This window comes from Phyllobates terribilis, unplaced genomic scaffold (assembly GCF_046119375.1).
Source record: "Phyllobates terribilis strain yellow unplaced genomic scaffold, ASM4611937v1 Scaffold_7__3_contigs__length_470593459, whole genome shotgun sequence".
Lineage (NCBI taxonomy): Eukaryota > Metazoa > Chordata > Amphibia > Anura > Dendrobatidae > Phyllobates > Phyllobates terribilis.
Window position 1 is genome coordinate 154163361 of NW_027362767.1, and position 14745 is coordinate 154178105.

General features: G+C 45.8%; 1 protein-coding gene across 1 annotated transcript; it reads left to right on the top strand.

Moving 5' to 3' along the window:
• The first annotated feature begins 223 nt into the window (after nt 1–223).
• Nucleotides 224–14497, top strand: HDGF (heparin binding growth factor). The gene is made up of 7 exons (XM_073639469.1): nt 224–624; nt 10637–10710; nt 10797–10935; nt 11025–11084; nt 11484–11684; nt 11841–12040; nt 12449–14497. The coding sequence occupies exons 1-7, from the start codon at nt 538–540 to the stop codon at nt 12450–12452; spliced, it is 765 nt and encodes a 254-aa protein (XP_073495570.1). The 5' UTR covers nt 224–537; the 3' UTR covers nt 12453–14497.
• Nucleotides 14498–14745: the final 248 nt, after the last annotated feature.

The following is a 14745-nucleotide window of genomic DNA, read 5'->3' on the forward strand; positions in this document are numbered from 1 at the left end:
GCGCTGGAAAGACAGTTACTGGGTGAACTATAAGCACCAGCAATGCTTACTATGACTGTCAGTCACCACATGAGGAGAAAGCGCCATTATACCTGATCATTTTCCCGCCTTCCTGTTTCCAAGGCGACAATCCATCCCCTCGGCGCTCTCCGTGGCCGCCTGCGCCCTACGTCACGGATGGGCGTGGTTAGGGCGCCCAATGCCGGAGTATTTAAAAAAGGGGCCAGACGTAAGGAGTCGATTTTCAGACGGGAGGAGGAGAGAGAGGGGAGGAGAGCGGAGGAGGGAGCAAATCATCGCCAGAGAGGAGAGATTCAAACACAAACAACTGGATGGGCAGCGACCCATCAGCGCCGGACACCGACTCCCGCCCGCCCCGCGCTACAGCCAGGCCGCAGCGGCCTCCAGTGCGCACCGCAGCCGCCCTCAGCGCCTCCTCCTCCGGCCTGCCCTCAGCTCCGGCCCGCCTCACCCCTGGGTGGCTCCCGCGTTTCCCGCTCTTTCCTCTGACTCTTCGCCGAGGCCTGAACCCCCGCCATGTCCCGCTCCAACAGACAGAGGGAGTACAAGTGTGGGGACCTGGTGTTCGCCAAGATGAAGGGCTACCCGCACTGGCCGGCCCGGGTGAGTGCTGGGGTGGGGGAGGGGACGGCCGTGTGCGGCTATACAGCGCGTGTGACGTATACAGCGTGTCCGTATATAGCGCGTTTGACTATATAGCGTGTGTATGGCTTTAGTGTTAGTATATAGCTATAGTGTATATGTAGTGTACCCTGTATGTGATGTGACAGTATATCTAGCTATACAGCCTGTCAGAAGATATGGCTATAGTGCAATGTGTGCACGTGTATGATAGTATATAGCTGATGTGTATACTACTGCACGTGGCTAGTGTAACCTGTGTATAATGGAAATGGCTGTATCTAACCATAGGGTATAACCTATACCTTTATTGTAATGTGTGCACATGTATGTTAGCTGTTAATAGTGTGTGTGTATAGCTAGTGTGGGAGGTGACGTATGGATGTATAGCTGCAGCATTTGTACTGTGTATGAAAGGCATGTGTATACCATGTAGATCCACTGTGTATTACACATGCACTAATCTGTTTATAATGTGTAATGGTGGTGTAACACGTGACTGTATGCAGCTGAAGTGTAAGGATGTGTACTGTGTATATACGCAGTATATTTGTATCTGAAGAGTACGCACTGTAGAGGTATTGGATGTTTATAGCTAGTGTATATATTATGTTTAGTGGGTTGTAATATACAGTATAGTGTCATGTGTATGTACTGTTATAATATGAAGTTATAGATTGTGTACTCACTATCTGTAGTATTCATGCACTCACAGAAACCTGCACTGTAGGTATACAGGTCTGTGTATAGTATATGACTATGAGGGTGTGATGTGTATATGTACAGAGGATATACCACCCCTTTCTGTATGCCGCTCGCTGGCCTGGTTAGTCTATGGATGCTTCCTCTCCTATACGTTGACCTGGGTCCAGCGTCCATATCGTAGTCTGTGGCCATCAGATAGGAGCCCTGTGAACCTCCTGCTTCATAGCCTTGTAAGTTTATCACCCATTAGTAATGAGGGCTTGTAGTCAGGTTGTATCTCCTGGGACTTGTAGTGTATTCGTCTCACGCTGTGTCCCCAGCTGTCCATTTTTAGTTTCAGGTTGCAGATCGGGGAGGGTCCCCTGGCTCGCCTTCAGTTCTCTTCATTTTCCCGTTTACAACTCCCAGCATGCCCTGACATCCACACTGAGTGGTAGTTTCTCAATCCACTAGTGGACTGTGGGTGTAATGACTTAACTGGACCCAGTTATGAGTAAGATTAGTTCTTTAGGGTCATAGTTTGTTCGTGGCGATCATCTTGAATTAAAGGGGCAACTGCTAACTTGTGCTCTGAGGTCACAGGCTGCTGCAGTGCATGTTGGGTAATCCACTAGGGCTACATTGATGGTGAACTGCTTGTAGGGCCGCCTGTTTACCCAGGTCTCTGCCAAGTGTACTCTGCCCTAAATATCTCCACCTGCTTCATGCACTGAAGCGCTTATCTGGTGGTGGGACAGAGTATCCCAGCATGCCCTGGTGCATGCCTTTTTCAGGTTTATAGGTGAGTGGATCATTACTACATTCACAAGCCAGGTGTTACTGGTGGCCTTCATGATGGTGATCCAGTACCCCAGTGTGTTTGCCATGCCCATGTACACTTTTCCACATTCTGCCACCATTTCAGACTTAACAGTTTTCTCTGGAAAAACCTTCTCTGGATGTACATACAATTCTAATGAGCAGTAAGTGGCCAAATTTCCCTGCTTTGCTCTGTAACTTCTCATACTTATTTACTTTTTTAATCAGGCCTGTGGAGTTGGTATAAAATGGACAGATTCTGACCCAATAATATATTGGGTACAGTAGTTCAATGCAGTTTGTGGGAATTATTTTTTCATAATTGGGAAAATTATGAAATGTCCTATTGTCTGTCTTATTCCTGATCTAAGGGTCTAGACTTTTAGCTGAGATGAATCTGCTGCAGTTTATGTACATAAGTACTGAAGCTCCTCTACAGATAAGAGGGGGGGGGACACACAAACACACAGGGAAGGAATGCCTGCACTCATCTCAGAACTGCTGGAGTGAACAGGAAAGCAGGATAAAGAACAGGTTCTTGCTATTATGACTGATAATGCTTCAAACATAAGTACAACTAAACTGATGAACGAGACTAACGAAGGTGAACAGCAGCTAGAACACTTCAGATTCAGTATGTTGGAGATGAAGGCCACAGTCCTGTTCCCATAACGGGGGAACAAACAGATATTACTACAGAAGAACAGCAAAATGATTCTTTTCTATTAGATCTTGTTGAAGCTCCTTCACACCTTTCCTATTCATCACATGCGCTGTGTTGTGCACAAGCTGCAGCTGGCAATAAGATAGTCTGCAAGAGGGACATGCTGCAACTCTGATTAGCAAAGGGTGGAATTTGGCTATTGCTGGCAGAACCCCTAAAATTGATTCCATCTTGAAGCGATATGCTGGAAAAGGGGCAATTGTGGAATTGCAAAATTTTCCACTTGCTCTCAAAGACTTAGAGGAGTTCAATCGTTAATTCAAAGTTGCATTCCAATAAATAGAACACAATATATCTAAATAGCTTTATTGTATCATAATGATTAAAAGCCTGATATCATTTTACTACAATAAGTGTATCACTTAAACATGAGCCATGTATGAGGGATTCAGAGTTACTCTTCAATTTTCATGTACCCATCTCTGAGATGGAGGTTTGGCTTACTGACTCCACAGCCCTGTTTAATATGTAGTTGCTACTTCATTCTGCCAGGACTATCGAACATACCTTTGTGGTTCATCAACATCCTGATAGAGCTATAGGTTCTGGTATATACTGTTAATCAGCATTGTAGGTGATTGAACTTTCCTTTAGTTCACAATCAGATGGCCTGCACTCTATTATGCCTATATGCATTTAGATTTTCAGAGCAAAGATTTTGTACATTATAGTGGAGGGGGTTAAAATTTACATTTAGTAGAGGTTGTAGTCTTTAGGGTGATGCTTGTTTCCCTCCTTACTAAAAGCCTGTATTGGCTGGTCCTGACAGGGACCACTTGTCAGGTTTTGGCCCAGTGATGATCAAGTATTGCTCTTAGAGGGAGCAGAGCTACCACACAGGGTCTGAGCTTCCTTCTCCTTAGCTTTCTATTTCCTCCCATGTCTCGACTTTTTTTTCTTCTGTTTTTTTTTTTGCTTGGACTCAGTCTGGTTTGGTCTTCCTGGTGATGGCAAGATTATGAGATCTGAGGGCGGTCTTCTGGTCTGTGTCCTCACGGTGCTGGCCATGTTGATGCAGCAGCATAGTACTGTGACTGTAGCGTTTAGGCGTGGGTCAGGTCATCCGTGCATCGGCCGCTTATTCCTCTCCTATAATCCTGTTACTGACAGCCTGTGATGGTAGGGGGCACGTTCCTGGCCCGGCGGGGTTATGCTTTGTGTATGTAAAGACCTCACAGGAGTCCTAGGAATGCACAGTGGATCAGATCCCAGAGCAGTGCCCCCAAATGTGCAGCCAGGCTGACAGTGCCCTATGGTGTATGTGCAGCGTGTCAGAATAACTTGGATTGAGCTCAGTCATCCTGGATTATCTGCTGCTGGCCACCATTCACTTTTCTCTATGGGTCTGTCATATATTGGCTGCTGGCCTGAGCTCTGGGGAAGCACCAGTCTTATACTCATGTAGTATGCTGCTGTGTGGATTTGGGCTAGTGCCAATCTGGTGGTCCTCTGCTTCCAGATCACACATAAAAGGCCCTACTCTAAAATATACAGGGGTGTCATCACCATACTGGTCCAGCAGGAGGCTGGATCTACATTCATCAGTGTCTCCTACATTGCATCTGGAGTAGGTAACCTGCAACAATTGCATCATGTGCAGCAGTTGGTGACTCTTCCCTTTCCTGGACTGCTTCTCTTCCTCCATGTGGTTTTATTCTATTGCATTTCCAACATCATATATGGGACGGCCACTTCTCTGCTCTTTGCCTCAGTCATGTCTACAGCACTGGTAGGACATGCGAGATGCACATTTAAAGGCGAGTGTAGCAAGTGATGTCACATCTGCTCGAGTAACTCTTAAATGTGTTCTCTACACTGTAAATTATCTGACTATAGAACCATGGATAACTGTCTGATGGGTCCATCGCTGATTCTCAACATCTATTCCCTTCAGAGCAATGTGCTCAGGATCAATGGGGTCCAAGTGATGGTTACCTGCCATCCTATGGAGCAGTTTAAGAATATTCATATTCTGGTTTGTTAGCCTAAGTGCCGACGATGCAGAAATGCTGCAGAGTTTTTCCACGTCTCCCTGACAGGAAAAACGCATGCGGATTTTACATGCGTTTTTCCCGCCAGGTAGAAGCGTTTGTCAAGCGTTTTTTCATGCATTTCTGCATGTGGGTTAAGCGCTCCTCAAAGCGATTTTAGCATCACTTGGAAAGTGCTTGACAACTTAATCAACTATATAAATCCATGCAACTGGCATATATAGTGTGACCAAGTAATAGTTAAAAAAAAGATTAAAAATAGTAAAAACAAAAAACAACTCTCCTTCTGATGGCCCACAGTATTTTCTCCATTGCGTCCAGTCTCTTGTACAGCTTGTGGTGGTGTGAAAGGACCTGCCATGATGTCATTTAGTCATGTGACACAACTGCTGATGTCAGCTGTCACATGACTAAATGACATCATGGCAGATCCTTTTAGACCATCGCAAGCTGTACAAGAGACTGGACGCATCATACAGGAGACCAGTGGCCATCAGAAGGTGAGTATAATGTTTTTTTATTTTCAATTCTTTTTTTTAAGTCTCCTCTTCTCCAGACCTGGGTACCATCTGCACAGTGAATCGCTTACTATCCGCATGTGTACGTGTAGTCATGCAGATATTAAGCGATTCAATGGTGACAATTACACTGCGTGTCCGCAAAATGAATAAACATGCTGCATATTTTTCCACAATGATAATCCGCTTCAGAAATTCCCGCCGCATGTGCACAGCGGATTATTGTTGGGAACCATGGGGCACGTATTACCAAGTGTTTTTTCGCTGCTGAAATTCCACAGCAAAAATGCATAGTGGGCACACAGCCTTAGAAGCAGGCAAGGATTTTTTTGACCTTGCAGACAGGGCTGTGGAGTCTGTCAATTTTGGTGCAGTCGGTATAAAATGGACCGACTCCTAAAATACACTGCTCAAATAATAAAGGAAACACTCAAATAACACATCCTAGATCTGAATGAATGAAATATTCTCATTGAATACTTTTTGTACAAAGTTGAATGTGCTGACAACAAAATCACACAAAAATCATCAATGGAAATCAAATTTATTAACCAATGGAGGCCTGGATTTGGAGTCTCCCCCCAAAATTAAAGTGGAAAAACACACTACAGGCTGATCCAACTTTGATGTAATGTCCTTTAAAACAAGTCAAAATGAGTCTCAGTATTGTGTGTGGCCTCCACGTGCCTGTATGACCTCCCTCCAACGCCTGGGCATGCTCCTGATGAGGCTGAGTATTCTGTGGCCTCCACGTGCCTGTATGACCTCCCTACAACGCCTGGGCATGCTCCTGATGAGGCTGAGTATTGTGTGTGTGTGTGTGTGTGGCCTCCACGTGCCTGTATGACCTCCCTACAACGCCTGGGCATGCTCCTGATGAGGTTGCGGATGGTCTCCTGTGGGATCTCCTCCCAGACCTGGACTAAAGCATCCGCCAACTCCTGGACAGTCTGTGGTGCAACGTGACATTGGTGGATGGAGCGAGACATGATGTCCCAGATGTGCTCAATCGGATTCAGGTCTGGGGAACAGGTGGGCCAGTCTATAGCTTCAATGCCTTCATCTTGCAGGAACTGCTGACACACTCCAGCCACATGAGGTCTGGCTTTGTCTTGCATTAGGAGGGACCCAGGGCCAACCGCACCAGCATATGGTCTCACAAGGGGTCTGAGGATCTCATCTCGGTACCTAATGGCAGTCAGGCCACCTCTGGCGAGCACATGGAGGGCTGTGCAGCCCTCCAAAGAAATGCCACCCCACACCATTATTGACCCACTGCCAAACCAGTCATGCATAAGGATGTTGCAGGCAGCAGATCGCTCTCCACGGCGTCTCCAGACTCTGTCACGTCTGTCACATGTGCTCAGTGTGAACCTGCTTTCATCTGAAGAGCACAGGGTGCCAGTGGCAACTTTGCCAATCCTGGTGTTCTGTGGCAAATGCCAAGTGTCCTGCACGGTGCTGGGCTGTGACCACAACCCCCATCTGTGGACATCGGGCCCTCATACCACCCTCATGGAGTCGGTTTCTAACAGTTTGTGCAGACACGTGCACATTTGTGGCCTGCTGGAGGTCATTTTGCAGGGCTCTGGCAGTGCTCCTCCTGTTCCTCCTTGCACAAAGGCGGAGGTAGCGGTCCTGCTGCTGGGTTGTTGCCCTCCTACGGCCCCCTCCACGTCTCCTGGTGTACTGGCCTGTCTCCTGGTAGCGCCTACAGCCTCTGGACACTATGCTGACAGACGCAGCAAACCTTCTTGCCACAGCTCGCATTGATGTGCCATCCTGGATGAGCTGCACTACCTGAGCAACTTCTGTGGGTTGTAGAGTCCATCTCATGCTACCATGAGTGTGAAAGCACAACCAACATTCAAAAGTGACCAAAACATCAGCCAGAAAGCATTGGTACTGAGATGTGGTCTGTGGTCTCCACTTGCAGAACCACTCCTTTATGAGGGTGTCTTGATAATTGCCAATAATTTCCATCTATTGTCTATTTCATTTGCACAACAGCATGTGAAATTGATTGTCAATCAGTGTTGCTTCCTAAGTGGACAGTTTGATTTCACAGAAGTTTGATTTACTTGGAGTTATATTCTGTTTAAGTGTTCCTTTTATTTTTTTAGTGTATATGAATTGGGTACAGAAGTACAATGCAGGATGTGCTGTAATTTTAAGAATTTTGGAGTTATGAAAAATTCTATAAATGTCCTGGTCCTGATCTAAGGATTTAAGCTTTTAGTTGAGATGAATCTGCTGCACTTTATGTAAAAGCTCAGTTGTGCAGCTGTGGAGTTGGAGTCAGGGAATTTGAAGTGTCGGAGGTTTGGCAGAAATAATGGGTCTGCACGGGGGTCTCTCCGAGCGGCAGCTCTGTGTTGTGCCCAGCTTAGGGGCCAACTCTGGAGGACTGGGAGTGCAATGTTTAACGAGGCCTCAGACTTTTTTCACAAGTTGCCTTAGGCTGATACTACTCTGATCTGTCTGCCCCTGACAGAACGGGCTGAACCTTTTTTCAGTTCTGCTCTGTTCAGTTTTTAAGTCTTGGCTTTGTAGAGTTAAACGTGCCAAGGCAAGAAATTTTGTTGCCACTTGTACTCGGCACTTGGTCGTCTTCATAGTCCTCTCCCTCCGCGTTCAGCTGCTTGATTAAGTTCATGTGCTATGTGTATTGAGGGCGTTCATGCGCCCTAGAGTAAAAAGCATGACCCTTTGGAAAGCTTTTTTTTTTTGCATACTTGGCACTTAAACTATGTTCACACATGTTTTTCAGCATTCTTTTTTGCTGCAAATTTTAACACCTTTCTGACCTGGTCAGTAATAGTGCGCACCAGGTCGGAAAGACAGGTTCAGCGGGGGTTTCGGCGGTGAGCCCACACTGAATCGGGCACATGTTAGCTGATTATTACAGCTGACATGTGCCTGCTACCGCTGTGAGTGGGATCGCGATCCACCCATGGCTGTTAGCATGTTAAATGCCGCTGTCAATCTGACAGCGGCATTTAACTCACACTTCCTAGAAGCGCATCCTAGGCCCTGCCCATCGGTGACCCATCACATGATCGCGGGTCACCAATGGGTAGGCATGACAACCCAGGGTCTGCAGCAGCCCCATATGGTTGTCATGTCTCAATTGCTATGAGCGCCACCCAGTGGTCTGCTCATACCACATGAGCATTTCTGCTGTATACAGGCGATCTGCTCAACGCCTGTATGCAGTAGAAGAAATCAGCAATCCTATGGATACTATTAAAGCATGCATAAAGTGTAAAAAAAAAAAAAAAAAAAAAAAAAAAAATTTAAAATATTTAAAAAAAGTTTAAATCACCCCCCTTTAACCCCATTCAAAATAAAATAATTAAAAAGATCACATTTTTGGTACTGTTGCGTTCTGGCTCTGCAAAGAAGTGGAGCTAAAAATGAAAACGCAGAAAAACCCAAGGTCGTTAAGGGGTAAATTCATATTTCAAGCTGCAATTTGCAGTACCAGCAAAGTCTGAGAAACCAGAATTCTCTGTTCACTCCTTGCTTTTTTTTTTTTGCGTACTTTGTGCCTTGGTTGGTTCTTGCTAAAATAAATCATGTCACTTTTTTTCAGCATTTTTTAATGAAAATACAGCAAAATTTGCATCAGCGTTTCTTCAGTGCAAAATAGTTCTTTTTTTTTTTTTCTTTTTTTTTTCTCCACAGAACTTTATGTACCAGCATAAATAGAAAGGACAGTGAAAAAACACATTAAAACCTGCATTTTTGACACAGCTGATTTCCTGCCAGAGATCAGTTTTGCTGCAGATTTCTTACTTAAAAAAAAAAAAAAACCCAGCATGTGTGAACATAGCCTTAATTTGTGCCCCACACTGTAATTTATGAAGGGCTTGCAGGAGGTTGTTGCTCAAAATGTTCTGCTTGGTCTTTAGTGGAGTGTTTGAGCTTTGCTCTCCTGGGTGTCATCCGGTGGTGTCTTCACATCAAGTGCAGGCCCGAGGGCTGTTTGTCTCGCTTAGTGCTGCTTGCCAGGTAGCGAAGAGCAGCTGAAGGGGTTGGCACTCGCCCGAGCTGCCATATTACCAGATTATAAAATGTACACCACCTGCATATACATCTTGTGGCACTGGCTATGACTACCCAGGAGATGGCACGAGTCCATTATCGGTTTACCTGTGCACAATTCAGGACGCCTGCTTTTACATGTAGGCCTTGCTGCACAGGAACATTACTTGTACTAGTCAGCACAGAAACCTTTCTTCAGTCCATCTGATTGCTGAAGGTATGTACAGATCTTGCTAGCTCAACAATTCTCCCCATACGCTTTGCATTGTTGGCAGCCCATCCTCGGTTTATGTAGGGCATGTGCTGGCGACATGGGTGAGGTTTATGGCCACATGACACACTGCTGTTTGCCGGTCATTTTTACACTGGCTATAGTCGGGAGCGAGCCGTCATACTGTATGTAATGAGTCAGGCTGGGGTGTGACAGACAACTATAACAATTGGGTTTACACCCAGCGCAGATCTACCCACATAATTGCATCCCAGTGATAATGTGGCATTTATTTTCATGTGAGTTACTGTGACGGCTCGCTGGCATCACCCAGGACCTGTCACTCTTGATTTAACCAATGACCATCATAAAAGACTCAGTCATACCCCATGTACTGCAGGACCCCTCAGTACCGTCCGCACCTTCCCGGTGACAGCTGCACGACGCTGCCTGCAGTCAGATGGTGCGAGCGTGTGAATCCCTGCGGGGGAACGTGGTTATAGGAAGTGGATGATGGGCGTCTGTGGCCTTGCTTTGCCCTGGTAGCTGGAGCCTGTATTTATAGCCTAGGTGGATCTATAAATGTGCTCGCACCCCTCCGTACGGCAGGATTACTGCAGCCAGTCTATTAATGTCGGCTCTGGTGACGGAGCCGTGGCGCGCAGATCTGTGCAGCAGCCAGCGTGACTCCGCACTACGGCCTGTCACCTGCTGGGCCTGCAAGGACGCCGGGGCTCGTACAACAAGGGGGGGGAAGCATGGCGTAATGCCAGCAGATCGTCCCTTCCTGTGTATTAAAATGTAGCCCTGTGGGTGGCTAGCAGCACATGTGGCCTCAGTGACATGCGCCCACGTGCCTCTCACAATTGGCTTTGTGTTCTGCTGGCCTTTGTGCCACTTACTATGTCTTTATATTCAAGATCCTGTGCTGCGTTAGTCGTCTTTTGTATTCTTAGACGTCTGAGCATTGTTAGTACTAACACTTGGTATTTCCTTCCAGATTGACGAAGTCCCTGAACCCACAGCGAAGTCAGCCAATAAGTACCAAGTCTTCTTTTATGGGACTCATGAAACGTGAGTATTGGAGGGTGAAGGGGTGGTGCAGCGATGAGGCCCCCCCCTGTCTTCAGGTATTAATGGTGAATGCCTTCTCTAATCAGAGCCCACCTGGGTCCTAAAGACATCTTTCCCTACGAAGAGACCAAGGAGAAGTTTGGGAAAGCCAACAAGAGGAAAGGCTTCAGTGACGGACTGTGGGAAATCGAGCATAATCCCACCGTTCAAGCATCAGATTTTCAGGTTTGCTTCCCCACATGCTTTGCGTAAATTGGTCAAATGTGTTTATCAAGTTTTATTAATGCCATACATTCATGTTAATTTTTCCCCAGCCTTCCCGGAAGAGGGGGTCAAAAGCCGCAGGCCGTGGTGGTGATAAGGATGGAGAGAAGGTAGAGCTCAAATTCTTGGGGGGGGGGGGGGGGTGGGGATGTGCAATTCTACTTTTAGTTTGTCCAGTAGACGAACTGCTTAGATTCCACAGTTGCTATTGAATGCAGTGTCTGTGGGGGTTTAACACAATCAGCCATGTATAGACTGGCAGGGCGTATAAACTGCTCAGGAGCTAAGGGCTTATAGGGACCCTGTCATGTACAAAACCATTGACCTGCACATGTGGGGGGTTATAGCCTTGTAAAGCGGTGCGGAGGCTGCACTGAAAGCCCTCCAGGAGGAAATATTGTGCCTCCCAGCTGCCTCTGACAGTCGCCATACATGACAAGGTTGGCTGTTATGCAGCAATTCTCCACAGGAGGGCAGCACTGTATCTTACCTTTTCCTGTTTCTATTAGGCGACACCAAAGAAAAGCTCAGAAGCTGACGCCGAGGAAGAGGAGGAGGAGGATGATGAGGAAGAAAAGCCCGAAGGGGACGGAGAGAAAAAGGGCAATGATGGCAGCAGCGACGAGGAGGGGAAGTTGGTGATTGATGAGCAATCCAAGGAGAAAGGCGAAAAGGCTGCTGCCAAGAGGAAAGCAGAGGATGCTGCCGAGGTGTGTTATAAGAGCTCATTCATGGAGGGGTTAAAATGCATCTCATACATTGCAGAAAGAAGCTGTGGCTTATGACAAGGGTTAAATCCTTGTAATCTGGTATAGTACAGGCTCAGGACATGATGCAGAATAACACATCTGACTTTACCCCCTCAGAGCTCTCCCAAAAGATCGAAGGCAGATGAAGAGCAGGACGACAAGTCTGATAACAAGGAACCTGCGAAAAAAGAGGCCAAGCAGACGCCGGAGGCGAGAAAAGACGACAACAGCGAACCTGCTGCATCGGAGGATCTAAAGGTGGAGGAAAAGGCAGAAGAGAAATCAGTCATAGAAGAAACCAGTAACAAAGAGACCAGGTGAGGAACACCCCTGGATCTGACATCATAAGGGTCTTCTGGCCTAATTCAGTATTAAATCAGTGGTGGTCCTACAGCAGCTCCACCAAGAACTGTGGCTCTGCTGCTGTACATCTGTAGGAGCTGAGCTCTCAGCGGTGTGCACTGGAAAGCCTCTGGTTGTCTGCAGCGGTCACATTCTATCAAGGATGGAATGACTGCTGCAATCAGTCGGTGGCCCCCCAGAGGATGGGAGGAGATCTAAGCAACAATGTGAAGGCCTGGTAGGCCAATATAATGTATATGCACCCCCTGGTAGCCATGTGACCGCTGCAGCTGATCACCTTACAACTCTGCATATTATATGGGATGGGTCTTGTAGAAAGCGACATGTTATAATTATGGTATCTAAAAAATTTTGTTTTTCAGCTAAAATGAGTTTCCCTTTCCTGACTGGGCAGAACCCTGATTACCTTTTCCTATACAGGGGAGACGTGGGGGCTTTAAAAAATAAATAAATACTTCGTAAAGACAAACCTGAATTAAACATCTTCAACGTCCATCTGCAACACAATCATGAAAATATCATCGATTTTAATCCACATATTCGAGGAGGAATTGTAGGATGGAGCATCATCGGACATGTTAGGCCGTACATCAGTCATATGGCGGGAGACTCGTCCGCCATCACTTCTGCCGAGCCTCATCTAACCTTTTATATCATGGCTTGTATTGTGCTGTTTTTTTTTTTTTTTAACCCTTTCAACTTTACTGTTCGCAAGTTATCAAGTGGCTGGGGGAATCGTCAAACATCTTACAATATATACTTGATGTGTTCTCTCCTGTTTTGAAATATCAGATTTGTCTTTTAAAGGGATCGGACTGTTCTGAGCTTTAGGATATCGGGTCGGCAGGGGGTCTGAATCTTGGCGCCCCAGTCAGCAGCACTCTGCTCCTTAAATTCAGCTGTTGGCGCTGGTCTTGTAGAGCCCCTTCACAATCTCTTACCCATGGTAGCTGTGTCAGCCTCATGAATCAGAAGGCCAATACAGCTGCCATTTCTACACCACCTTCCCCACAATGGGCTATATTGGGTTGTTTTCTTTTTTGGGCCCTCACTTTAACTGGCTGCACCAAAGATGTATTGCCCTTTCAACACTAGCTTGTAAAATGCTTCTGATAACTCTGATATCGTTTATATACAAGTTGGACCATGCCACTATTGTAGACAACCCCTCCCTTGCAATTTTCCAATTAGAGCCTATATATTGGCACTGTTTCAAAACTACAAGTCCCACCATGCCTTGGGTGTTAATGTTTGCAGCAGCTGCAGGTTGGCAATCCCCTCTATGGGAGATGCTGCTGGGCCTTTACCCACTTCTGCTGGTCCCACAGTAAAGGAGAAGCTTGTACCTATAATGTGCGGTTTATAGAGTTAAAACTGGATATTTCTCCTTTTTTATTTTTTTCTGCTTTAATTTGCTTTAGATCAGCTTGTATAATCACTTCCAGCTTCAGCAAAACTGAGGGCAGAAAAAAAAAGTTAAAATGTGCATTTATCATGTGTAATATAATAAACCCTGTGTAGCCCATGCCCTCCCCGCAGGTCACGGTTTACTCCAGTAGTGGCTGATCTGTGGCCTTGTACACCAGGGCCTTATTGCCTCTACGGCTGATTACTGCTTTATAATCCTAGTTTGCTCAATAATGAATGTTTGCTGCAAGGAAATCTCTGGGAGATGAGGTTAAACGATCCAGCGACGCTCCCCCCTATGTGAGAAGATGGCTGCCATCACACCATGTAGCCCCCATTACTGCTGCCTGTTTATCATATATATTTTTTTTCTTTATTTGCATCGGGGCATTTGTTGCCTTATTCTGCAGTCTGCTTGGTGGGAGATTTACATATCTGGGTTTTTTTTACAGCAATAATGATTTTATGGGTTAAAAGTTCAGATCTGTGGTATGGACACTCAGGGGGGCTGTAGGCTGCTCCCTGCCAGCGTCGGGTGGTCGCCCGCTCCTTCCTATAATCGGCAATGTCTTTATCATGTCGTCAGGGTTGCAGATGGCCCAACTCTCATCATGGAATTTAAAGTTAATTTTTTTAACTATTTTTAATAAAATTTAAAATTTGCAAAAAAAAATATATATATATATATATATATATACATTTCCAAATTACAACTTACCCAGAAGAGTGGTTTCTAGCTGGTTTTATATAGTTTTGTATTTCCTCCTCTCCCCCCTCTTGCCCATGTCAGCGCCCTGTCCCCGCTCATCTTGCTATGTGATGTATAATCATTTGTACCATATGCAGAGAACGATTCCCCTCTTTTATTTTTTATTTCCTGGTTTTGCGGTTGTGATGAAAGCGATGGTTTGCGATTTTTAGCTTTTGGTATAGTTCTGTAGACTGCACATCTTTTGGACAAACAGATTATTATTAAAATAATAAAAGGAAAAAAAAAATAAAAATCTGTGGGGTCATTACTTGTGGAATTCTTGTGAGACAAACACCAAAAGGTAAAAAACCCAACAGTGGATCAGTCATCCAAAACGGGTCTGACGAGCTCTACCCTCCACCCAGCCAAGACTAGAAAGCCCACAGCAAATGGATTTCTCTAGACCCCCAACAAATTTAGGATACTCCTCATTTTTCCATCCAAGACAATCTCTCAACTGATTCTGCCCATCCATGACTGATTCGCTGCCTCTTACCCATC